Genomic DNA, 26,229 nt, shown 5'->3' with positions numbered 1-26,229 from the left:
TCTCCTAGGAGGACTTTTTTTTTTAAGGATGAAGAGATGGCTTTTTAATTTTTAATTTATTTTTTAAACCCTTTTATTGTGGTATGGTTCCTTCCAGGAAGACTTTTCTGAGAACCAAACCAACTTTCTCTGAATCAAGCGACCTTCTTCTGCTGCCACAGGATCTATCATGATATTTATCCCACATTGTGATTATGGTCCAGTCATGTCTTCCCTCCATAAATGAAGTGCTTCAGGGCAGAGGCCATGTCCTATTCATGTGATATTTCCCCAAACAGACTATGTACTTAATAAGTGCTCAGTACATGTTTGCAAAGCGAAAGAATCATCATTTCTATTTGTCCTTGAGACCGAGAATATCCTCGGGGGAATTTCCTATTCTCTCGACATTTTCTAAAAATGCCCCCAAAATTAGGGAAGCAAAATTTTGCTATCCATGATTTTTTCCCAGACATTTAACAAAAAACTGTACACTGACTCCTAGAAAAAGGATCTTAGTTTTAACAGAATTGAAGGCTTAGATGTCAGTAGAAGTCTGACCAGTGATGGCAACACAGCGTGGTGGTTTAATGATCTAATAGTATTTTTTTCTACAAAGCAAGTCATAAGACCCCAGGCTACCATGTAGATAACAAAAACCAGCTATATACTCAGTTGATTTCATCGGTGCTGGAAAAGGGCTAGATTGCATTGAATTAACCCAGAGGCTTGATTCAGTCATAACACAGAGCACGCTCCATGTAATTAGATTTAACTGTAGTAGCCCCTAGAGTTTATAATGACGACGCTGACCACAGTACAAAGTGAACCAGAAAATCAGAGCAGTGTTGCACAAAGCTGAACAGTAAGTAAAGTGCTAACTTAAGACGTTGGTAAGCAGTCTTGGTAACATCGTTATTGTTATGCATAAAAATGCATACTGTGTTATTGTCTTATATTATATTTTTACAATTCCTCTTTCTTTATGGATTCCCTTATAATAATCCACATAGGTTTCTTTGCACCTAGCTCATAATTTTAAAAGGAATAAAATATACTCTGTATTCGTCTTCCTTGCTGTGGCTGACTCTCCTTCAATCGGTAAACAATTACTACAGCGTAGGAGCCCAGTCAGTCACGTGGCATTTTCTACAGTGACTGTACCTATGAGGCAGGTCTACACCTATGGCCTCATTAAAGTAATATGGGAAGAACTTAGATGGGTCAATTTGTTCCATATTTGATGTTTGACTGTCTTGAGAAAGGAATGAACCAGCCTTCTGTCACTTTACAAAAGAGAGGGTTCTTCTGGCTCATCCAATAACATATGAAGTGCTCTGTCAATGTGACGGGGGCCATGAGCACTACCTGGCAATGGGAAATACTAACATTCTTTCAACTGTAACATTTCCTTCAGCTCCTCATTCATGACGCGCAACCACAGCTTACAAAACAGAGGTAAGAACCCTTTTCGGAAGAATTCTAAAATAAGCAGGTAAGTCATCACACTACGATGTACCTGCACTGTGGCTTAGCTTGTGTGAGCCTCGGAGGCGCTGAGCTGATGTGTATATATGTATATTTGGCTTGTTTTCATTGGTAGATAACACTGCATCGTGTTAATAGAACATACATTTTATCCATAATTAAATATGATCACTTAAGTGGTTTCCAGTTTCTTTCTCTTATGAATATTAGTTTGTTAAGAACAAGATTGTAGCTGTCTTCCCACGCATATAAGATGCTCATGTTTCCCAAGTATGTAATATAAGTGCTCTTGCTAAGAGTGAACACCCAGATCTTAGAATATTCCTCTCTTCATTTGCACTAGATGCATTTTCCAAAGTAGACACATCACTTCATTTCACCAACAGCTTATGAGGCCCCAAGGTTCCCCATCCTCTCCAACAGTTGTTTTTGACAAATGTTTAGCTATTACCAATCCACTGAGTATAAAATAGATTCAGCTTAAGAAAAGTCTATGATGGGATTTCAAAATAGGCAGATACCAACCAGCATATGTAGAACAGATAAACAAGATTGTATTGTGTAGCACAGGGAAATATATACAAGATCTTGTGGTAGCTCACAGCGGAAAAAAAAGTGACAATGAATGTAGATATGTTCATGTATAACTGAAAAATTGTGCTCTACACTAGAATTTGACACAACATTCTAAAATGCCTATAACTCAATAAAAAATGTTAAAAAAAAAAAAAAGAAATACATAGGCTTAAAACTATAAAAAAAAAAAAGTCTGCGAAATGGAGAAAATAAAACTAGTCTCTCTTACTAATTGACTGTGAAGATAAAAATCAGAAGGCTACCAGGTCCATGGAGATACCTGAAGCAGCATGTAAGTGTAGTGATCTACTACTGTGGATGGTGGATTTTGATATTGTTAGTATTATTCTGCCCAAACTGCCCAGATTTGTCATGTTCTTTTGTCTTTCTCTCTTCACTCCCTATGCCATGGAGATTGTGTGTTCAGATCTAATGCTTTATTAATCTCTCTCTGCTGAACCACCAGAGAGGGCGTAGGGCTGCAGGAAGCAGACCACGTGGGTTTCAGTGGAAAGGCCGGGGGGCTCTGCTGACCTCGCCCAGCTCTGCGTCTCTCCACGTAGGGTCAGCTTGAGCAAGGGGATTCTTGGAGCGTCACCATCCCCCATTCATAAAATTCAAATGATAATGTTAACTCACAGGGTTCATATCCCCTTCCCCAAAATACAAAAAAAATCTTAGGATGCTTTTGTTCTGATGACACAGATTCTGCGCTGTTTGGACGTAGTGATCTTTTACTGATAATATAGAATTTGAAAAGCAGAGATGTCTTTAGCGTCATTCCTATTCTTAGTCATAAATTGGTGCACAAAATTAACTTACTACAATGAATGTAATTTAAACTTTAAGTAGTCAAACACTTTTCTGCAACAAACATTTTGATACATGTCATTCTCTATAACACTCTTAGGTTCACCATTAAAAGCCACAATCCTTGCGACCACTAAAACACACTTCCAATGTTTTAGGAAAACTCTTAGCTCTTCCTAGTAAACCTAGAGAGAAATGTGGTATTTGGATGACAAAAAGCAGAATAAATACACATATAACTTAAGTGTTATGGTAACTGGCTTATAAATATTTGCTAATGTTTTATTAGTATTTTGCCTCAAAAATATAGTGTGTGAAAAGTATCCTGTTCTTTCAAAGTTCTTGTGAAACTGCTGACAAGACCTATAAGTTTTGTTATGTTTGCTAGACTGAATTAAGACAAAATAACTTATAATTCTGCCTTTATGTTAATCAACGCTTGTCCATTTTATATGTTATTATTGTCCAGTATTTTATTTTGATATTGTTTTTATATCCTCAAGGCTTTATAACTTTTTTTAACATTTTTTATTGATTTATAATCATTTTACAATTTTGTGTCAAATTCCAGTGTTCAGCACAATTTTTCAGTTATTCATGGACATATACACACTCATTGTCACATTTTTTTCTCTGTGAGTTATCATAACATTTTGTGTATATTTCCCTGTGCTATACAGTGTAGTCTATTCTACAATTTTGAAGGCTTTATAACTTTTACACAGTTAATCCTTGCTTAAAATTACTAACATATTTGTGAGTATCTTTGTTTAGTGTTCCTTCTAACCTCACTCCTTCCTTGTGGCCCTAATTTCTTGAAATTCATCTTTTATTAATATTTATGGGAATGACACAATGGAAATATGTTCTTTTTATTGAAGTATATAGAGAAAGTGCCACATCAAAACTTGACAAGTAGTAGTGGCTTAGAGCTTAGGCACCATATGAAATCAAAACCTTTTCAGTGAATTTTTTGTATCCTGTTACTTACGATCACTTGATCTATCTCGTCTTTTAAAGAATCTTTTACTCAGGCACAGTTTTGTAACACGATACATTAGTCCCTTGAGAAACAGCGATTCATAGACCTGCGCAGATCTTTCCCATGTTGACTTATTATATAATAGTTTTTAAAATCACGTTTGCAAGTAACACCTCGGATCTCATCAGAAAAGGCGAACTGTGGATATGCGGTTACGTCACAGTGGCACATATAAGTATTTCCAAATTCCAGTGTGCACTTGAGAAGTCTAATTTTAAAACTGGCAACAAATACCATCAGTTATTTTCCATGCAGTGACAGGCCCACACTGTTCATTTTTAATAAAGTATCTGCCAAGTGCCCAACTCTGAATAACCAGAGTTTGTCTGCCAGTCATTCTTTCAGGTTAAAAAAGAGATGTTCCAGAAAAACAAAAAGTTATTCTTTAACATTTTTTTTTTTTAAAAAAAGGTGTGTCCTGAGTTGGGAACAAGCTTGGCTTGTTTCAAAAACTGAGCAGAGTTCTTTGCAGCCAGAACAGAGTGGACAGTGGAGGGGGCAGATGGAAAAATAAGAAGAGAAGGATTATCCAGGGCCTTATTGACAGACTTTAAAATATTTGGATTTTCTTTCGAGTGTAAAGGAAATCGTGGAAGGCTTTGTCCCCAGGGGGGTAGCAAAGCCAGAATTACATTTTTTAAAGATTACTCTGGATGCCCAGAGAGATGGGAACAAAAGCTGAAGCTAGAGGACAGTCCAGAGGAGACTGCTGTCCAGGGTGAGATGCTGGTGGTGAAGACCAAGAGGCCGCCACAGACGCAGGAGAGAGTGATGCGTCCTGGCCCCTCACTCCAGGCAGGCAATCTGAGACAATAGCACATCATATTTCAATGTGAATTTACTTCCCCCAGATCATAGAGAAAGCACGCAGTCCTGCCCTCCTCAGAGATGCCCATTTCCAGCCAGCCACGGCCCTCAGGAACACTTCCCACACTATAAAAACGCAAGCTGGAAGAAACCTTTCCGTGCGAGGTCTGATGAAAAGGTAAAAACAGATACTTCTCTGCAATATTTTTCTAGATTTTCTGGATTTGCAACCTTTTTTTTTTTTACCCTCCAATATTTTCTGGAATTTAGATTCTAAAGAAAGCTTTACTGAACAACGCCTAAGAGGCGGTCGTTTTGATTGGCTTTGATTCCCCCTGCCCCTTTCTGGCCATATATTATTGGATTTTAATATTTTTTAAGTATTTTGCTGTATGATATTTTATATTGCCATTTCACTGGCTTCTTTAACTTATATATTTCCAGATTCCCAAAGTGCTTTTTTTTTAATTCATCCAAAAAAAAAAATAGAGATATTTAGGACTGGTTTATATTTATTGGCTATTCAGTCGTCTTTCAGGATTAATGAGGATTTACATATTGCAACTGTTTTTCCAACAAAATATTCACATGTCATATGCTCATTACACTTGAACAGTCTGACAAGCATGTGTGGAGCACTTACTGTATATCGGACAGGGTGCTAGAAGTTATGGTCTCTGCCCCAGAGGAGGCGTAAAGAGGGGAGAGACGCAGACAGATAATAGATCTATTCTTGCTTGTCCTTCATCTACTTCCTGGTCCCTTTCTAAAATATTCTCCATCCTGACAATCAGTTCTTTTCAGACCATGTTGCACTTACGTTTGCCTACATGGGAGGATAAAATTTTCTTTGCCTCTTCTGTGTGTCTTCCTCCATCACCTTTCGACATTACTTATTAGTGTCTTTGACTATAAGGCACAGAAGGACACGCTTCCTCTGGGTCTCCATTCCATGGCCTCACGTGCTCAGGGGCCTGCAGCAGAGCCTACAGGAGGTTTTAAGCAGAAGCAGGACGTGTGGGATATTTCTGGTCAGTTTCTCGTACCCCCTGCGCTATCCTAAAGGTCCCTTGTTGTTCTTATATTTGTGTTATTTAATTTGACCTTAATTCCAAAAGAAGTCGCACACTCTCAAGTAAGACCTTGGGAAGTCTTTGCACATAATTCTTTGATTGCCCCTCCTTCTGCACCTGGCTCCCCTCCCCTCCGTCATCTCCTTCGTAAGCACTGGAATCCCCGGGTCCTAACCACACGCCTACACAAAATCAAGCCCCTCCAAAAGCCTGGATTCCTGGGCGTGGGTGAGGTTTACACTAACTCAGGATTTCCCTGATTTCAACTATTTGAATTCACCTTCGTGTTCTGTGGCATATCCATGCACTATCAATAATAATGTTATATGCATCAATATTCTTAGTTAACTCCTTTTTCATTTTGTGTGGCTGCCTACACAGAAAACCAGCATTCACATACCGTAGATAGAAAGCAACCTTAAAACTAACTGTAGCCTTCCCCTTCTAGGGATACACCTGAAAGAAATGAAAGGAAGGACTCGAACAGACATTCGCACACTCTTGTCCATAGCAGCACTATTTACAACAGCCAAGCGGCGGAAACGACCCCAATGTCCATCAGCGGATAAACGGAGACACAAAACGTAGTAACACAGCTCTAAAAAGAAATGCAATTCTGACACGTAGAAGAACCTTAAAAACATTATGCTCAGTGAAATAAGCCCGAGGCAAAAGGGCGAATATATGGTTTTACTTACATGAGAGTCGACTAGGTCAATTCACAGAGACAGAAAGCAGAGTGGTGGTGACCAGGGGCTGGAGGCGGAGGTAGTGGGAGTCGGTGTTCGCTGTGTATGGAGTTTCCGTTTGGGATGATGGAAGCATCCTGCAGCTGGATAGGTAGGGGTGACGGCTCCAAAGCAAAGCAGCATGCCCAACGCCACTGCCTTGTACGTTTGAAAATGGTTAAATGGTAAATCTTCTGGTGTGTGTATCTCACCACATTTTTTAAAAGTCTCGCTGTAGCACCAACAAAACAAGGCTAATAACTTGTAGCAGGACGCCATCACTCATGAGGGGATCTCAGTGCGAGGGCTGCCCCTCTGCCACAGGAGCGGGGGGAATGCCCGGGAGGTGGTAAGGGCAGACTAGCACCCAAATGAAGCAGTCCTCTTGAGTTATTCAAAGGGCTAGAAAGAGAACCATGAGGGGACGATTCCTGCCCCCAGGTAATTCCGAGTCATTTATGCCAGCCAGCACCCATGACCACACCTGGAGGACCACGGGGCTATTAAATCTTTAAGTGTCTTCCAGCTTGAACAAGTGAATAAAATCAGAGGAGATGAAACGCACCGTGACTGCGCCTTGTCAAAGCCCCAGACGGGCCAAGAGGCTCCCCAGAAGCAGCAGACCACTCTGAGCAGAGAGAGCTCACTCTTTGGCAGGGAGGTGGGGCTCTGGGGCATCCTTTGTTTCTGGAGCCTGTTTCCAGGCTTTACTGGGATGGAGCAGAGCCAGTCCTGCCTCTGGACCTTCCCTGGGGGTAGGGACTAGGTAAAGGTATTCACTCCGAAGGACGCCTCAAATAAGAGATGACTTTGATCCTGAACTTAATGGAGGAGAATAGCAGAGTCAGGTAGGAGGAGAGAATGAGGAGCAGGGGGGATTCCAGGAAGCGGGGCTCCTCATGCCAAGTCCTGACTCTGTGCGTCCAGACAACAGCAAACAGCGTGCTATGCCCGTGTCCTCAGACTGGGCGCAGGGAGCGGGAAGGGAGGCTGGAGAGGTAGGGTGAAGCTAGCTCATCCCTTCCCAGGGGTGCTCACACATGCTTGGTGTATCCAGCGCTGGGAGGACCAGGGACTCACACTGAGAGAACAAAGCCCTGATGCTGCCTCCCTGGTTCTTGCCAACCACGGGACCGAAGTTGGCTTCCTGAGCCTCCACTGTCCTGGCAATGCCTGCATCACAAGGTTGTTGCAGATGTGGACTGGGATAATAAATGAGGAAGGGCCTTGGAGATGTTGGATCCACCCAGGGGATGAATCAATATTACTATCCTTGAAACTTGGTAAAGGAATTGCAGATCCATGGTGCATCTCTCTGACTTCCCTTCCTTCCTCTCTGTCATGGTAGATTTTACAAACAAAAGAAATAAATGAGTGTAAATAAAGTAGATGGCAGACAGACTAGGGTTCAAATCCCAGTCCTACCACATGTGACTTTAGGCAACTGCTGTAAAGATGCTCTCAGTCTGCACCTGTCATCCCCTCCCCTGCTGTTTTTATGATGACTATGGGCTCTCATAGGCTTCATAAACAATGAACACCCCACCTCAGGAAGCTTCAGCAGGTACAGATTCAGAAAGCATTAATAGATATGTTTATGATCCATTCTGAGTGTGGAGCCAAAGCACCTTTCTCAGGAGATGGAGTGACATTTCTGGTTCCTTTCAATGGCAGACTGACTTTGTCATGCCAGTTTCATGATTCCTAAGCTGCTGCTACTTTTTCTGTGTTCATCTCGAGATTCAGGGACGGAAATTTTGTACTGCATAGCTGCTATAAGTCCAGCTGTGATTTGGCACTGATGGAACAAAAGTAAATTTTAATTAATTAATCATTAATCCTTCCTTCCCTTTGAGCCTAAAATATTCATCACTTAACCTGTCCTGCAGGATGTCCAGCACAATGAATGGTACATTGGAGAATACAGTCGTCAGGCGGTGGAAGAGGCATTGATGAAGGAGAACAAGGTAATGGCTTCAACAGGGACCATCCCACTGTTTCTGTAGCCATCCTAGGGTTTTCTGCCCATAGATCGTGGGACATGGCAAGCAGTGTGACAAGTACTGGTTCCTGCCTCACCCTATACTTCTCAGTGCTGGGGAGGTTGTAATTGAAAGGGCGCTTTCAAATAGAGTTTTAGGTTTGCGACTTGGTTGTATCACTTATCAGCTGTGGGACTTTTTCAAGTTCTTAAGCATCTTTAAGTGCAGGTCTCTTTATTTGTCAAATGAAAATAGTAAAGTCAACTCTAAGGAACTATCTTGGAGATCAAATGTGGAAGCTGGGGTAGAAATGGGGGTTGCAGTGGAAGACGACTTCCCTCTCTTTCTTCAAGTTTCATCTCCTTCCTGCAGATCTGCCTGAAGTATAGCTGGGTCTTTATGGTTCACTTCTACAGGAATGGAGCAGGGCACGTGAATGCTGTAACAGTCAGAATGTGATAGGTTATGCTGTAGTAACAAACAACCCCAAGATTTCAGCTACTTAGCATAACAGAGCTTTATTTTTTGCTTGAGCTCTCTGTTCAAGGCAGGTTTGGGTGGGTGGACCTGGACTGCTGGAGGCTCCATCTCCATGTGTGCTCACACCATACACGGGCTGTCAACACAGCCTCTCAAATGTACCTGGCTGTATCTCTGCTCACATTTCATCAGCCAGAGTAAATCACAGGACCAGACCTAACTTCAACGAGGGTAGAAAAGTACAAAGCTACCATGTGACCAGAAAAAAGAGAAGACCTGGAATATTGGTGATCGGGTCAAATGACTACTATAACCATCATCATAAATAGAAAACAGTTACTAAGCAACTACTCTACTGTATGCAAAGTACTATACTGGATTGTCTAGACATGATAGAAAGGCTCTCAAGATCAATGCATCATCAAAACCTGTCCTCAACTAACCAATACAATGGTCATTGTTGAATGAGGAGATAAAACAAAGTCAGTTAATTAGTGGACGAGTGTATGAATAGTAGGCCCCCAATGAATTTTAATAAAAACCTAGCTCTCAGAATTGATATTATAAAATTAAATAAAATAAACTATATGTAAGCTGCTATACTAAACAGAATAATGTTCCTTCTACCATGATATGCCCACGTTCTAAACCCCAAGACCTGTGGCTGTGTCACCTTATATGGAAAAGGAGTTTGCAAATGTGATTAAGTTAGGGATCTTGAGCTAGAGGGATTATTCTGGATTATCTGAAAGGGTTTAATGTAATCATAAGTGTCCTTATAAGAGGGATGCAGGAGTGTCAGAGTCACAGAGAGAGGGCCACAAGTCAAGCGCTGGTGGTGGCTTCTGGAAGCTGGGAAAGGCAGGGAAAGGCATTCTCCCCTAGAATCTCTAGAAGGAACACAGTCCTGCTGAACCTTGATTTTAGCCCCTTGAGACCCATGTCAGACTTCAACCCACCGAACTATAAGACAATAAAATTTGTGTTTTAGGCCACTGAGCTCATGGGAATTTGTTATAGCAACAGTAGGAAATTAACACCGTTGCTAACAAAGTTATCTTGAACATATTCGGAATTAATGAAACCATCTCATTCTCTGGATGAGGAAACCGAAGCTACATCAAGGTTTCAGTCCCAAGGCGGAGAAAGAGGCAGAACCTGAACTCAATGTCAGCACTCACAGAACCACAGCTGCCTCTAGCAGACAGTATCGTTCTTTATGTTCTAGAAGGGGAGTCACAGGTGGCTGGGTGGCACCTTGCCTCGAGGACCCTCCCTCCCCGCTCCCCTGGGAATCCCACCCACAGCTGCCCTCCGCTGGGTTGAATGGTGGGGCAGTGGTGCCGACTCCAGCCCTGCCTCTTGTCCTTGGCTAACCAGCCATCATCCTCCCTGAGACTACTTCCCAGGGGAAAAAACCCTCTTAGAAGACAGGCTTCCAGGAGGCTGTGCTGCTGGTGCTGGAAGGGCAGCGTACCTGTCACGCGATGTCCTCTCGGCAACGTTAGGCACTCGATGCTCCCTTGCCTCCCATTCTGTGTGCCGTTCTCTGCCTTCTCCCAGAAAAGCCCTGAGAAAACAGTATCTTGCTGAATGACTTCATATTTTCCTATTTTGTTTGCCTCAGTTTGTTTTGTCAAAACCTGTTTCCCATTTATGTCAGATAATTCATTGCAGGACTGCCCAGATTCATTGTGACCAAATCGTCGCAAAGTTTAAGATGATAAATCCCAAAACTGGCCACATGTCTTGGCCGCCTCTCACTTTCTGATCTTTGGCAGCATTCTGGGCTTGAGTCTTTTGTGGGGTTTTTTTGGTTTTGTTTTTTTTTTTGAAGTGTAGTCGGTTACAATGTGTTAATTTCTGGTGCACAGTACAATGTCCCGGTCATGCATATACATACATACATTCGTTTTCATATCCTTTTTCATTAAAGTTTATTACAAGATATTGAATATAGTTCCCTGTGCTATACAGAAGAAACTTTTTTTAAATCTATTTTTATATATAGTGGCTAACATTTGCAGATCTCAAACTCCCAAATTTATCCCTTCCCACTCTTTCCTTGGTTTGTTTCTGTTTTGTAGAAGATTGTTTACTACGTCTGCAAGTCTGTTTCTGTTTTGTAGAAGAGTTCATAGTGTCCTGGCGTGAGTCTTAAAGCTTTAATTACAGTGAATGTTTTAGGCAAAGCAGGTTTCAGAAAATTCCTCAGTCCCACTTTATGTACTTAGAGTCGGAATACTGAGAGCAAGAATTTGGACTTGACCTTTAGGGATTCCATTGACTAGCTGCGATGTGTTAGGGGTTCCACTTAGACAACTAGACCCCAATTTCCTCACCTGTAAAGTGGGCATAAAGCACCTCCTCAAACTTTATGTAAAGATCAAATGAGGTAACGTGTGTAAAGAGCTTGGCATCGTGAGGGCAGTCCTCAACAAACCTTAGCTGCCAGCGTCGTCATAGCATCGCCATGGTTTTATAGTATTATTTATAAATGCAATATATTTGTAGTGTTATTATAGAGTGCCATAACCATTATTATGTATTTATATATAGTATCTATAAATACTTGTCATAGGTAATGTAATTTATATAAACATAGAGGTAATAAATAGAGGAGACAATAATATATAACAATTAGTTATTATGAATATAAATTATCACATATAACACCCATCTATACAAAGAATAGATAGCACATACTACACACACCTAATTAGATCTATTTTTTTAACTAATATTTTATTTTACTTACAGTGTTGCATTAGTTTAGGTGTATAGCAAAGTGATTCAGTTTTACATATATATATATTCTTTTTTCAGATTCTTTCCCATTATATGTTATTACAAGATACTGAACATAGTTCCCTGTGCTATACAGTAGGGCCTTGTTGTTTATCTATTTTTTATATAGTTGTGTGTATCTGTTTTTTAGATCTATTCTTTATGTGTTACTTATAACCAGCTGTAGAAGAATCTGTGCAATTACAGTTACAGATTTTTCAGTATTTTTCATCATACAAATGACATGACGTAACCACAGAACTACGCCACGTGTGTGTGTTTATGTTCAGGAGAACTGCTCCACTTCTTAGCCTTTTACAACCAGACCTTCATCCTGAGCTACCCCACAGGGTATGCCTTATTATTTGATGTTATAGTTAGAGTCTACCTATTTGCAGCCCCCAGATCATTTCACACTGTTGACCTTCTTTTGGAAAACTTGGCTGTCCACCCCTCAGCTTCTGTGATGCTGAAGCTTCTGGATTCCCATACCTCTGAGATGTCTCCTTCGACTCCTTCCCTCTCCCCTTCCCTGCTCTGCATTCCCTGCACCTCGCCCCAGGCTGCATTTTCTTCTCCCTTGTAAGTTTTGATACCAATGACTTTGAAGCCCCACATCTCTTTGGGGGATCCTAGTCCTATATTGACATCTCCCCACGCAGAGGACCAATTTATAACGCTCAAAGCTTCTCCTGCTCAAAGCCTGCAGTGGCTCCCAGTATCTCTAGAACGATAACCTGAGCATCCACAGAACAGGAAATATGTGACTACTGGCTGGTGAAGGGAAGCACACCCAGGGAGGGGAGGAGAGAGCTACTCCATGCAAAAGCTGGGAGCCCAAAAGCAAGATGGTGCCTTTGAGAAATGGTGGCTTGACTGGCGCCACCATCCAGGGGCTGGAGACTGAAGGAGTGATGAGAGATAAACCACAGGAGAGGCTGGTGCATTTCTCCATGGACCAAGTTTGTAGGCATGATGCTGAAGACAGGACGGGATGTCAGAGGATTTGCAAGAAGGGGGTGCACTTCTCAGAAAGTAACAAGACCCCTTATACACACTAACCCTTGATAAATACTTACTGAATTAAAATGTATAAAGATCTGGTTTGCCAAAAACTAAAGCCGTTTGGGAGCCTCACACACAAGCTTCACTGCCGCCCAGGGTGGGAGGGCGGGACGCTGGGATGCCTGCAAAGATCATTGTTCTTCTTTTTGCTTCAGGATGGCACTTTCTTGGTCCGAGACTGTTCCACAAAATCCAGGGCAGAACCCTACGTGTTGGTGGTGTTTTACGGGAACAAAGTCTACAACGTGAAAATCCGCTTCCTGGAGAGGAATCAGCAGTTTGCCCTGGGGACGGGACTCAGAGGAGACGAGGTGGGTCTAACTGCGTGGCTTCCCTTTTCCAGGCCAACGACAACAATAAGAGGAGACTTGGGGGGTGCGTGGCCAGGTCGCCTCCATAGCCCAGGACTCCCCGGGGCTGGAGGAAGGAACGCCGCCCTGGAGGTGGAGAATGTAATCGAATCCTTCCAGCCCCTTCCACAAGCATCCCCACCCACGTCTTACACTTCAGCTCACTGGACCTGCAGCCAGTCCGGACCCTTCCATGCACCCTCTATCCTGCTTTGCCCGTTCTGTAAGGCACATCTAAATCCTGCCTGCCGTGAAGCATCCGCAGAACCCCCTGTTAAGGCCACACTCCTTCCCCACCGCAGCACTGAAGTCCCTCTGCCGCCACTTCTGATGACACCTGTTAGCACTGGGAATCAGTAGGTGTGCGTCCCCACAGCGCATGCGAGCTCAGTCACAGCATGTCCGTCCTCAGGACACGTCTGCTGATAGGCAGCTGGCTGCAAGCATGAGTCAACTAAATCACTCACTAATAACTCTATAAATAAATCAAAGAGACTGGGGGAAGGAGATGGATTGCCATTGAGCTGATGCCAGGCCTGGTCTATCTGCATTATCTTAGTTTAACCCTCAACAACTCTTCGATAGAATGGTCATTCCTATCATAGACGTAGGGAAACTGAGACTTAGAGAATTCAGTAAATGGCTAGAGACGCACAGGGAGTGAGAGGGCAAGGCGAGGCTGCTCTCTTAAGTCTTCTAGGAAGGCAGGGAGGAAGGAGGAAGGAAGGAAGGAAGGAAGGAAGGAAGGAAGGAAGGAAGGAAGGAAGGAAGGAAGGAAGGGAGGAAGGAAGGAAGGAGGGAGGGGCAGGGTACAAATTCTGTCTCCATTTACTAAGCATGTGAGCCCAGGCCAGTCACTTACCTTCTCTGGGCTTGAGTTTCTCCAAGTGTAAATATTCTCTTCAAGCCTGGATTTCAATAATTCAGTGATTCTCATTTAGCATCTCCAGCCCTCAGCTGTGTCCACTGGTATTTATCATGGGCTGAATTGTGTCCCCCCTCAAATTCCTATGTGAAAATTCCAGCCCCTACACCTCGGAGCGTGACTATACTTGGAGACAGGGTTTTTAATGAGGTACCTACAGTGAAATGAGGTCATGCGGGTGGACTCTGATCCAGTATGACTGGTGTCCTTCCGAGAAGAGGAGATCAGGACACAGACACACACAGATGTGAAGTCACAGGGAGAAATGGCCGTCTACACGCCAGGGAGAGAGGCCTCAGGAAGAAACCAACCCTGCCGACACCTTGATCTTGGGCTCCTGGCCTCCAAACTGTGAGAAAGTGAATTTCTGTCATTGAAGCCCCCTCCCGCCTCCACCTGTCGGTGATGCTTTTTATGGAGCCCCCAGAAAACTGGTACGGTGTGAAACCAGAACTTCTACAAAACATCTATTGTTCTTCAGTAGATATCCAGACAAGGCACATTGCCAGGGCTGCCAAAATGCTCCAGGTAGGCACGTGCGTGAGGATGCCCACTCAACCCCAGCGTCTGACCCAGAGCCCTTTCCTGAGAACCACGTGTGGCTGGAGAGTGTGGTCAGCACCAGCCAGGGTACCATGCGGTCCGTTCACCCACCTTTGCTACAACCTCAGAAAGGTTTGGCATAAATGAGAACATGAGCGAACAAATAGATTAACACATAAACCTGCCAATTGTAGCCACACTAAGAAAGGGTGACAGCAAAACTAAAAAGAGAAGTGGCCGATTGTTCCTTTTGTGATAAGGATTGGTGACTTAAGGGATGTAAAACACTCAGAACACTGCCTGGAACACCTCGATCAGCGTGAGTGGTTATTTTTTCATTATTCAGACGGCGTCATGGTAATGATTAGGGCAGAGTTCCCCGCAGACCCAGATACCTGTGGTTAATGGAATTTCCAGCTCCGTTTCCCTTTATCCTTCTGAATCTTCCTCCAGCTCATAGAATTCTTGTTTTTTTCAAAAAGCTTTACATGACTTCTAAGTGCTCGGGATGAAGGATTCTTTTCCTTAGAGAATTCAGTAAATGGAAACCACAAGCCCTGGTACGCGCTGTTTAATTTGCTCTCTCATTTGGTCCTTGAAAACACACTGGAGAGAACCTGTTACTGAACCCTTTTATCAGCGAGGAAACCGAGATCTAAAGAGGTTGCAGCTTGTTTCCCATCCAGCCACACTTTGGTCTGCTCATAAAAGAGGAAAGAGCGGTCTGTGATACCTTCCTAACAGCGTTCCATGGGCTGTCAGCCGGTTCGCTGTCAGCCTCAGCAGGTAAACAGCTGTCCCCATGACAGCCCGTGGATAGACCCTCCGCCTCCAGGTGAGCTGCTCTAATTACTGTCACCAACGACCCCTTAAGAATTCACATGCCTATTTTAAGAGGACCCTTTTCATGTTGTGACAGAATTTTCTCCTCTTGTGCATCCCTCAGGCAAGTTTCCTTTCCATATATCGATTTAACACGTACATACATTTATTACGCACAGGCACTTTTCTGTGCAGTTGACAATGATCAATTAACTTGACCGATTTAATCCTCGTAGCAACCCTGTGAGGCAGATGCTCCAGTAAACAGCCGGTGACACTGAGGCACAGAAATGCAAAGTAAATCGCCCACAATCACAGCCAGTAGGTGGCAAAGCTGGGGTTCAGTACAGTCTGCAGAAATACTGACTTTCTCATACAGTCTGAGATAAAATCGTGACCAAATGTGAACGACCCCTAGCCCACTTGAAAGCAGCCCAGAACTGTGGTTGAAAACTAGTTAACACTTACATGGAGCTTACCGTGCGCCAGGCGCTGGGTGAAAAATCACAACGAACAGGGGCTTCTTCCTGCCCCTCCTCTGAGCGACCGTGCCCTGGTGTGAGAGGGGACGATCCAGTGTTGCTCTCAGTTCCCTCGCACCTTCCACAGTTCCAGCCCTTTACTTTGCTGCGGAAGAATCTCCCAACTTTAAAAAATATTTTTTTAAAAGATAGAACTTGATACAGCAAGGCTCTGCCAAGTGCAAGCCAGCTACTGACCGCTGCCTCTGGTGCTTGAATAAAGAACTCGCATCTTAGTCTGACTCTGCAGGGGAAATGCAATGAGACACAGGGTTTTCAAAGATAACTTTGATCTCGGGTGGCTTTTTGGCTGTCTTGCAAACTTGAGAACTTAACCACACATGCAATGCAGTGACACCTATTCCAAGGCAGTTGTTTTGCGTGGAAGATGAGATGATGTGAATAGAGTGCCAGACCGGTGGCGGCAGGTGCTTACTAAGTATCAGTTTCCATCTTAAATGATTCCCTAATGCCCTTTCCCTGGGCCTGTGTGCCCTGGACATGAATGAGGAAAAGCTCGCACGGGGCCACGAGAGTTGCAGGAGAAGCCTGGACGGGGCCCCAGGGGAGGCACAGCACGCGGCCACCTCTCACAAACACAGAAGGCAAGCAAATCCACCTGTCCCTGCAAAGAATGATCCTGGGAAGGTCCAGTTTGCTGCACGTTGTAAATCTAGGTCATTCTGTTCGCCATGGGCTAGAACTGAATTTAGATGTAGAGAGCCTTCAGTGTGTTAGCTTCCTGTGGCTGCTTGTAACAAAGTACCACAAACTTGGCAGGTTAAAACCACCACCATGTATTCTTTTGAAGTTCTGTAGGCTTGAAATCTGACATCAAGGTCTTGGCAGAGCCACCTTCTTCTGCAGGCTCTGGGGGAAGACCCTCCCTGCCTCTTTCAGCTTCTGGTGGCTGCCAGCAGTCCAGCTTGTCTTCCTTGGCTTGTGGCCACATCACTCTGCTTTCTACCTCCGAGGTCATGCTGCCTCCTGCTCTTCTCTGAGTGAATCTCCCTCTGTTTCTTCTGTCTTATGAGGATGCCTGTGATTGCCTCAAGGGATAGCCTAGGAAAAGCCCCTCTCTCAAAACCCTCCTCTCAAGACCCTAAACTTAATCCCAACTTCTGTTGTGTAAAGCAGTATTCACTCTTTGGTTTAGAAGGTAATATTCACAGATTCCAGGAACTAGGACACATCGTATCTTTTAGGCGCTACCATTCAGCCCATATCTCTCATTTGCTAGGTTTTTGGCCAAGCATTAATTTTATACCTACATTATGCTGGATTTAATGTTCCATCCTGGGGGCACCGAGCAGAGTCAGGCAGAGTCCCTGCCACCCAGGGAACCCCTTGTTCGCCTCTGCCCCTCTGCGCCTGCACATAGCAGGGGCGCGGCTGGGAATATTTAGCGCCTGGTGGAACACTGGACCCCGACCAGCCAGAGAAGCACCTGCCGGTTAATAACCTGCACAGCGCCACCTGCTGCCAAGTTCTAGCAATCACATGTGTCCCCGTTTCTGTGAAGGCTCGTAGAAGGGAGCAATTTCAATCAGACCTCTCCTTGTCCTGCAAATATTTGTGGTAAGTTGCTGAAAATTAAGTTAAACATTGACTTGATAAATTAAACTTTAAAGACTAGGAGACAGGCAAGTAACCAAAGAGTTTATTTCTCACTTCTCTATCTGCTTCTCTCTTCCCCCCTCTCTGCATCTCTCTCTTTTTCTGTATTTTCTTCTTTCACTCCCATGTGGGTACCCAAACAGACTTGGTTATCTTTCTGGTGGTGAAACATTGCCTACAGTTGGTATTTAGAGCAATCACAAAAGGTTTAAACAAATTTTAAGATCTAATATTAGGATAGCATTCGCTATCCTCCTGAGAAAAATTAATATAAAAATAAGAGCTTAACACTATTTACAGTAGCCAAGACATGGAAGCAACCTAAATGTCCATCAACAGATGACTGGATAAAGAAGTTGTGAGATAGATAGATAGATAGATAGATAGATAGATAGATAGATACAGTGAAATGTAACTCAGCCATAAAAAGAATGAAATAATGCCATTTGTAGCAACATGGTTTGGCCTAGAGATTATTATACTAAGTGAAGTAATACAGACAGAGGACAAATACCATATGATATCACTTATATGTGAAATCTAAAAAAAAAATAACACAAATGAACTTGTTTACAAAACAGAAACAGGCTCACAGACATGGAAAACAAACTTACCAAAGGGGAAAGAGTGGGGAGGAATAAATTAGGAGTTTGGGATTAGCATATACAAACTACTGTATATAAAACAGATAAACAACAAGGGAACTGCATTCAGTGCTCGTAATAAGCTATAATGGAAAATAATCTGAAAAAGAATATGTAAATATAAAACTGAATCACTATGCTGTGCACCAGAAACTAACACAACATTGTAAATCAACTATACTTCCATTTAAAAGGGGGGGAGGGAAGGAAGGAGCCTAATTATAATCTTTTTAAAAATTATCTTTAGGGTAATACATCAGTTGTTGGCCTATCACGAGAAGTCAATAATAAGAAATGACAGAATGACTTACTGCTTCTGCCTTGCTTTCTTCGCGCTACTTGTTAAAACCACGATTTCTTATAAAACACCATCCATGTAGGAGATAATAAAACAATTAGTATTGAATTCATTACTTTGGGACCTTCCTAAAGAAACCAGGGGTAAGAACACAAAGCAAGCATTTTCCCTCTGAAGATTAGTCCCAGGAAGGAGGACTTCCTCTGGGCCACGGGGGGCCACCCGTTTTGTAGAAGAGTCCTGCATGGCAAGTTTCCTTCCGTAAATCACTTTCTGTTTTGTCAAGTCTAAGGAAAGAGAAAAAAGCTCTGTCTTTCATTTATGATTGGAAATGAAACACAGAAATGTCCTTCCTTCCTAAAGGCTTACAAGCAGAGTCTGTGGACCTCTCTGGTGATTTCCTGGCTCCTTCATCATGTTCTTGGCAAACTTGGAAGGGAGGAGGTCATGGCAATGACTGACATTTACTGAGCACTCACTGTATACAAAGCTCTTTTCTAAATGCTGCGTAAGTGTCAACTCAGTTAATCCTCACAGTGGCCTCAGAGGTAGGTCCTAGTATTACCACCACTGTTCATAGATAAACTGAGACAGAGAGTGTAAGAAGCCTGCCCCGGGATGCACAGCTAGTGGTGGGAGAGCCCCACCCAGAACGCAGCATTGGGGCTTCGCAGCCTTTCACTTACGGAACAACCGCTGTCCCTGTTGGACAACTGGGAAGCCAGCTTACCTGAGCATCAGGTGGGGGCCGGCATCGGTTGTGCACCCACTGGGTACCAGATAGGGTATTTCATTGAAAGGTCTGCCACAGATCCGGTAACGGATTCAGAGGGGCAAGTCACCTACAGGTTTAATTGGAACGCTTTTCGTGCAAAAAGACAACCCCCCACTCAAGGGGCTTAGGGGGAAAGGGGGAGTTTTGTTGACTCAGTGCCCAGGAAGAACAGGGTGGAGGAATCCAGGGACCAGTTGATGTCAGGGGAGGCCCCCAGGGAGGCCTGGCAAGGGTCTCGAGCCCCGAGTTGATTATTTCCACAGCACATTGTCCCTAAATGATATTATCTACTTGCATAGGGGATTATTTTCTGTCTGCTCCCACCTGAATGCAATGCACCACTCTCCCTGAGGACAGGGACCTTGGCGATCTCGTTCCCTGTCGAATATCCTGCAAAACTCCCGTGCTGGGATGTGCTGGGCAGAGGGAGAGTGCACAAAACTAAAGAGAAGCCGAGTCATCCCAGCGCGGCTCCTCCCTTCAAGCTGCATCATCCGCTCACAGGCCATAGGCAACGTTGCATTAAGGAAAGGACTGATGTGCGTCCAGAAAAAAACCAGACTGCACTCCTGGTCCTGCCCGTGGGCTCTGAACAGGGCAGACCCCACATCTGAGCTGCAGGTCCCTGGGCCCTTCGGGGAACATCATTCCCCGCATCCTGCTTGCCTCACCATGAATGTGCTGAGTTAGAAAAGGCAGGTTGTGCAAAGTCTTCCCAATTATCTCCCAACAGCCCCTTTCAGGAGCTCAGCCAAACCCGGCCAATCAGAATTGCTGCCTGTGCCCACGTGCTCTCAGCATCTGTCTTTACACCTGCATCTTCCTCTGCTTTCTTCGGTATCTTTAAGCCCAACTTGCCCACTTATCTAGACTCGCCCCCAGGGTGCAGCCCATTTCAAGTCTGTCTCTTCCACAAAGCACTTCCTGATCACCCCCCACACTGGACACCATCTTCCTTTCCATTCAGTCACCACAGCGCTTTGTCTGTTCGTCTCCGGAAACATAAAAGTGTCATGATCTGCGCCACCTCGTGATTTCACAGGAAGGCCAGGGAAGGAAGCTTTATCACTTGGCTAAGAACTGCCGGCAGCCTGCGGTCATCAGCATCCCTTCTGATTACCTAGAATTCGCTAGGACAAGAAGGGTTTCCAGGAGGGAGAGATCACTGCAGGCCTTTCCCACCAGTTTACAAGGTGAAGGTCAAGCCTTGAGCTTCTACTCTTTGGTTTGTCAGAGTTGGGGGCAAGGTAAGGGTGGCAGCAGGGATTCTCTGTGGCTGAGGAGCTGGACCGGTGTGACCTGATGCTGGTGAACACTCCGTGGGTGGGAAGCTTCAAGAACTGCGGGGGTGGGCTCTTGGTGGTCTTCGTTATCTTACCAATCTTATCACTGACCCTTCAAGAGCTTCTTTGCCACATCCTTCTTTAAAAAGAAAAAATCAGTTTCTAATACACCTTTACAATCCCAAAAAATGTTAAATGAGTTAAACTCTTCCCTAAATAAAATGAAGCACCTTAGGCTGTCCTTTAACCTACAGACACAGAGATACCTAAATTTTCATTAGCTTTCTCTTCTGTGTTTCAGAAGTTTGATTCGGTGGAAGACATCATCGAACACTACAAGTATTTTCCTATTATACTGATTGACGGGAAAGATAAAACCGGGACCCACAGGGAACAGTGTTACCTGACTCAGCCACTCCCCCTCAACAGACACTTCTCACCTTAGTAGCCTGGTCTTTGTTTCATCTTCAGTTTAGTGGATCCAATGTCTCTATCATTTTTTCATTTATTTCAAAAGATTATTTTCTGTGGCTTCAAGGGATTACTTCTTTGACTTTACAAAAAAGAAAAACATTCTGTCATGGAAACTGGAAAATCAATCATGGTTTTGAAGGCTCTAACCCCAGGAGAAATATTTATAAGACTCAAAAATAAAAACTAGCTTTTGAAAAATATCTTCTAAAGAAAAAAACACGTTCGTGTTACAGATAAGCAGCAACGGCTACAAGAAACTATTGCTTAAATGTTTGCACCGAGCACACGACAGGTCCAGGGGAAGGTCCCAAATCCATGGTCTTTTTAGGACCTAGTGTTGCCTTTATTCCAGAACTGTTTGGACTTGTGAGTTGACAGTGTTTTCATGGTCCCTTATACTAAAGATGTTGGTGAATGTTAGCCTGATTTTATTTGTAATTCTGGAAATTCAGTTCTAGGGAAGAATGTGATACGGAAAAGCAGATCACTTGTGAATATCAGTTGAGGAGAGAAATCAGAAAATCAGAAATGCTTTTACTGTGGTGTGAAATGGCATGAGGACCATCTCCAGCCCGCTCTGTCTACAGTCGCTTTAGGCCGAGTGGAATTAGCAAATTCATAGTAAAGGAGTAAGCTTAAGTCTGAGCGAAAGCATAATTTTTTTAAAATTCTAGTTGTAGACTTCGATTCAAAAGAAAAGAATTGCCCTCAGATTAGTGCTAGTATTCGCAGGAACGTTGCACATGTCATGATATTGTTCCCTCTTGAAGCTAAGAGGATTACATTTTATTCCTGTTTTATAACACAGATGAGGAAACAAAGGCTCAAAGACATTACTGACCTTACTCAGTACAAGAAGAGAGCCCAGATTTTTATCCACTTTGCCTAGTTTCGTCCAAGCAAACCTTCCCAGGTACATTCTCTGCCCTACAGAATCTTATCATCAAGTTGAAAAGCTAAGTTTAAAAGAGAGAGAGAGAGAAACAACTTGAAAATGCAGATTTACTCATGCTAAAATACAGAAATAAATAAACTCTTGTAGTGGGATAAGTTGGTTTTTTTTAGAACAGGTGGGGGTTCTGATTGAAATTAATAGTACATACACAGTGACTTCAGATGTTTCCAAAGCCTACAGGTGACATGTATGGAAGGTTTATGTAACTGTAGCTTTAGCACAGAAACAAAAACAAAGAAAGAAATTAGAAGGCAAGAGATATCAGCGAAAACAATGCAGATGATACCCAGATTCTCTCCTGTTTAAAGGAGCTCTTAGCACCTACCACCCAGCTTGGGCGCAGGCTGGTTCCTTCACGAGGTCGCTGTGAAGTGGTGCCTCTGAGTGAGGTTGGGAGCATCTGATGAAGAATCAAGTTGGGACTCTTAATACCCAACGGAGCCTAGCTTAGAGCACACCTGTGCGGGTAAACACAGGAACCAAGAGACAGGAGTGTCTAAACTGGAGCGTGGCTAACTGAGAAGCAGATAGCTCAGAGCTGAAGGCAGCATGGTGGCTGGTCACTCTCAGCTGGACTTCGGCAAATCAAGGCCAGCACGGAAACAGACTCTGCAGAGAGGACACGGGCTCGTCTGCAGGGAGAATCTGACCATGACCCTAAAAAGCTACTGAAGGATTACGGATAACTCAGATTCACTTCCTCCCTGGAGCCGTGCCGTTAAGTGCTGTGTTCTCAAGAAGTCAACCTTGCTGCTGCTAAAGGAGGTGGAAATCAGGAGGCGGTGAGCATTTTATGAGCTTTTTAAAAATGCTTTACCACCTCTTGTTCGTAAATGTGTGAGATGATGCTAAAAGGAAAAAGAAGTCGAGCTCCACTATCTTGAGTAAAATGCCCACAAGCTTATACATGTGGAAATCTCTGGAAAGAAGACGGGGTGGCTTTAGGGGACTGGGATTTGAGGGACCACGTTAGTCGCGTCTTCTGGAACTCAGATGCCAGGACAGGAGTTAGAAGTGCTAACATTGACTGGAGGCAACGCCTAAGAAAGACAAAGGCAAGAAGAAGCAGGGGGAGGCAGGGAGAGCCTTCCGGCTGCGATGTAGGTGTGGCGTCTGTGAGAGGAAGAGGGAAGGAGAAAGGGAAGAGCAGGAAAAGCATCAGACTAAGCTGCGGCTCTGGGAGTCCTGGCCAGCCCAGTGGTAAGATCCAGAGCAAAGACCACTCACAGAAGAAAGAGCCCCCTGTTGTGCAGAAATGGCCAGGTCCTAGGGCACCACCATGCTAAGTCATTGCCAGAGGCTGCCCAGGCACACGTGACCTTCACGTGCTCTGGGGGATATGGAAGGGACCACAGAGGAAGGCTGTCAGCTTACATGTCGATCAGCAAGTTCTTTGAAGGGAGATCCAGGTGGCCCACCTCTGTGCCTGCCACAGTGACTTGCTGGTTTTCGGTGTTGATTGTAACAAAGACATTTTGCTTGTAAGAGATGACGAAAGAGTAAGAGTGTTTAAATTTCAGTTGTTCTTGACTCTTACAACAGTTCTGTAAAGAAGGCGGGGCAGGTATTCTTAAGGCGTTTTGTAATTGTGGAAACTATGCCTCCCTGACATACTTGCGGCGGGAACCAAGGTCTTCATACGCAGTTCTCCTACTCAGCGTCTAGATCCGTAATTGAAAGTTCAGTGATTTGGGCTTGGCCTGCCCAGATTCCAAAGGGCTTTAGTCCTTTTTCAGCTATTATTTCATTGTTAGTTGAAAATAGTCACTTGATACGTAGCCTCAATACAGTAACGGAATTTTAGCTTTTTCTGATTATAGCATTCTATTCATTCAAGGTACTTCTTTTTGACTACATGATCCATTCTGAATCAATTTATATCTCCCTCATATTTAATAATATCTTATTATAAGCACTTGTTTGTATATTGCATATGTATTCATTACTAGGCATTGGAATAATAGATGTTGGGATAATAGCAGTGAATTAAGCGGGAGAAACAGACAACAAATAACTGTACAATAAGTAAGATAATCTACATTGGTTCCTCATCCCTTTGCTGTGTTCCCTCAACACTTACCGCTGAGTGCTTGTGAGTGGGGCCAACATTAGATATTTTGACAAAGCTCAGTTGAATTGGCTTTAAAAAATTTTTGAACCAGAAAATTAAAAATTTTCCCAAATTCACTTAATGGAAAACCACCTCTCTTGGGGCATGGGGGGATGATGTGGTGTGGTTTGCTTAAGTACCCACATCATAGCTGAAATCAATTAAATCTTCTGTTCAAATTACTGCAGAGAAATCAAATTTCAGCCCATTGTCAAATGTAGTGCATTGCCATGTGTGTGTACGCAGACACACTTTTGTGTAAGGACATCTATATAATACATGATTAGCATTATATTTGTGTATCTACTTTTTACCCTGAGTATTATTGTTCTAGTGAAGTGCATTAACTTTTTTTAAACATTCCATGCTATACTAATTTAAATGAAAGCCAACATGTAATTAAATGTCATAATATTTCTGAGTATTAAAGTAAATTGAAAATATGGTTTAATTTTGTTTGATTCATGCACTATTGTCTCTAAAGCCCCTTTGAAATCATATTTGGGGTAAATTTATAACAAAATTTCTGGAACAATTTTTGACAGATGACATAAGACACTAGCACATGCTAGATTTGGGGGATAAAGACGAAAAAGACCTAATCCCTGTGATAGAGGGCTAAGAACCGGGCTGGCAAGATCCACATATAATTAAAATTATGCAATGCAGAATAACAGATTTGGCAGTTCTCTCCTGGCACCACCACTGTGTTGGTAGGCAGATGTGGATGTGTTGGGGGAGGGTGTAGTCAGGGAAGCTGCCCAGGGCAGATGTCCAGGCAGGGAATTGAAGGACGGCCCTACACAGCAAGTCTTAGAATTACAAAACCGTTGTCAGTCTATTTCTGAGCACGCTTATCTTTAGGGAATTCTAGGTCATTCTTGTCACCAGCGAAGCAGTGACCACCTGTTGAACGGATGAGTGAACACGGCAGAGGCAGCTTCCCTGGGGAAAGGACAGGTGATTAAGTAGTTCTGGGGAAGTTTCAACTCTTATTCAGAACACTGTAGCATAGGTGCCTGACAATTAGCTTTTTGACTGTAATGTAAGTGCCTGATGTTAAGCTTCTGATGGCTGAGGCATCCACTTCAAAGACATCCATCTGGGGGTGGGGGGACACCTAGCCATCTACACAACTAGATAAAGAGCCAGACTGCCCGCTACCCATGAGCTTCCCTTTTTGAAAAGCTCTGGTTGACCTAGATAACTGACTGTTAGACTGACTGCTTGCTTTTCTCTTCCTGTGCTTTAACTCCTGCCCTTCAGTTTTAATTTCGCCAATAAAGAATGAACCCTCAAAACCCCAAAGCACCCAACCATCAACCCCAATAAGGCAAAGAGAGCCACACATTCTCTGTCGCTGTCTACCTGGGACCTCACTAAGTACCCTCCAGGATGTGTGAGTAATGAACCTTGTTTTTTCAATGTCACCTGATAGTTATTACTGAGGTGTCTCTCATAATAAGAACCACAAGGGCTGGTCCAGCATCTACATTGGCTTCACCTGGGGAGATGTCTGTGTGGCTCGCCACAGGTAGCCCAGATGAGTGCCCTCAGCCATCACTGCCAATAGCATCACTATTGATAGGCTGAGACCAACCTAAAACAAACACGAAACAGTGCCTCACTTTGAAAAGCAATTTCACAATGTTTAGTAAAATGTATGTACCCACTGCAGTAAGACTTCTAACTAAAATATGGCTAAATAGGAACTTACCTTTGATCCTTCTGGAAACTCCACTATAATGACAAAAAAGGAATTGAAAAGGCAAGAACATAGGATAAAGGAAATAGAAAGAAGAAAATATGATAGAAGAAGAAGAATGTCAAAATTTCAGATGAGGTAAATTAAATGGAAAAATAGTAACTGAGTTAACAAAATAGAAAAAACAAAAATGCAAGCTTGCTCAGAGGAAATTCAGCAAAAAAAACAAGCTGGTTCCCATCACAAAAGTCTGTAAAATCTCAAAAATTGGGGTCACTAGTTATCCTTAAATACTGGTAAAGGGACTGTGGTGAAAAGGGGATTCACTGATGGTCATTACAAGTTATAATCAACATCTCTCTCTCCCTCCCTTTCCCTGGTGGCCATCCA

The 26,229-nt window shown here is 43.4% G+C and overlaps 1 protein-coding gene across 1 annotated transcript in view; it reads left to right on the top strand.

Moving 5' to 3' along the window:
• Positions 1–24,559, top strand: part of CLNK (cytokine dependent hematopoietic cell linker) — a 183,819-nt gene extending 159,260 nt beyond the window's left edge. The window contains exons 15-19 of the mRNA XM_032493962.1: positions 1,397–1,437; positions 4,747–4,880; positions 8,393–8,470; positions 12,973–13,128; positions 20,897–24,559. Of these exons, the coding sequence (XP_032349853.1) occupies positions 1,397–1,437; positions 4,747–4,880; positions 8,393–8,470; positions 12,973–13,128; positions 20,897–21,040 (553 nt within the window). The 3' untranslated portion in view covers positions 21,041–24,559. The remainder of the gene's footprint in view (positions 1–1,396; positions 1,438–4,746; positions 4,881–8,392; positions 8,471–12,972; positions 13,129–20,896) is intronic.
• The last annotated feature ends 1,670 nt before the right edge of the window (positions 24,560–26,229 follow it).

Source organism: Camelus ferus, chromosome 2 (assembly GCF_009834535.1).
Source record: "Camelus ferus isolate YT-003-E chromosome 2, BCGSAC_Cfer_1.0, whole genome shotgun sequence".
NCBI lineage: Eukaryota > Metazoa > Chordata > Mammalia > Artiodactyla > Camelidae > Camelus > Camelus ferus.
This window is presented reverse-complemented; position numbering and strand designations above follow the sequence as displayed.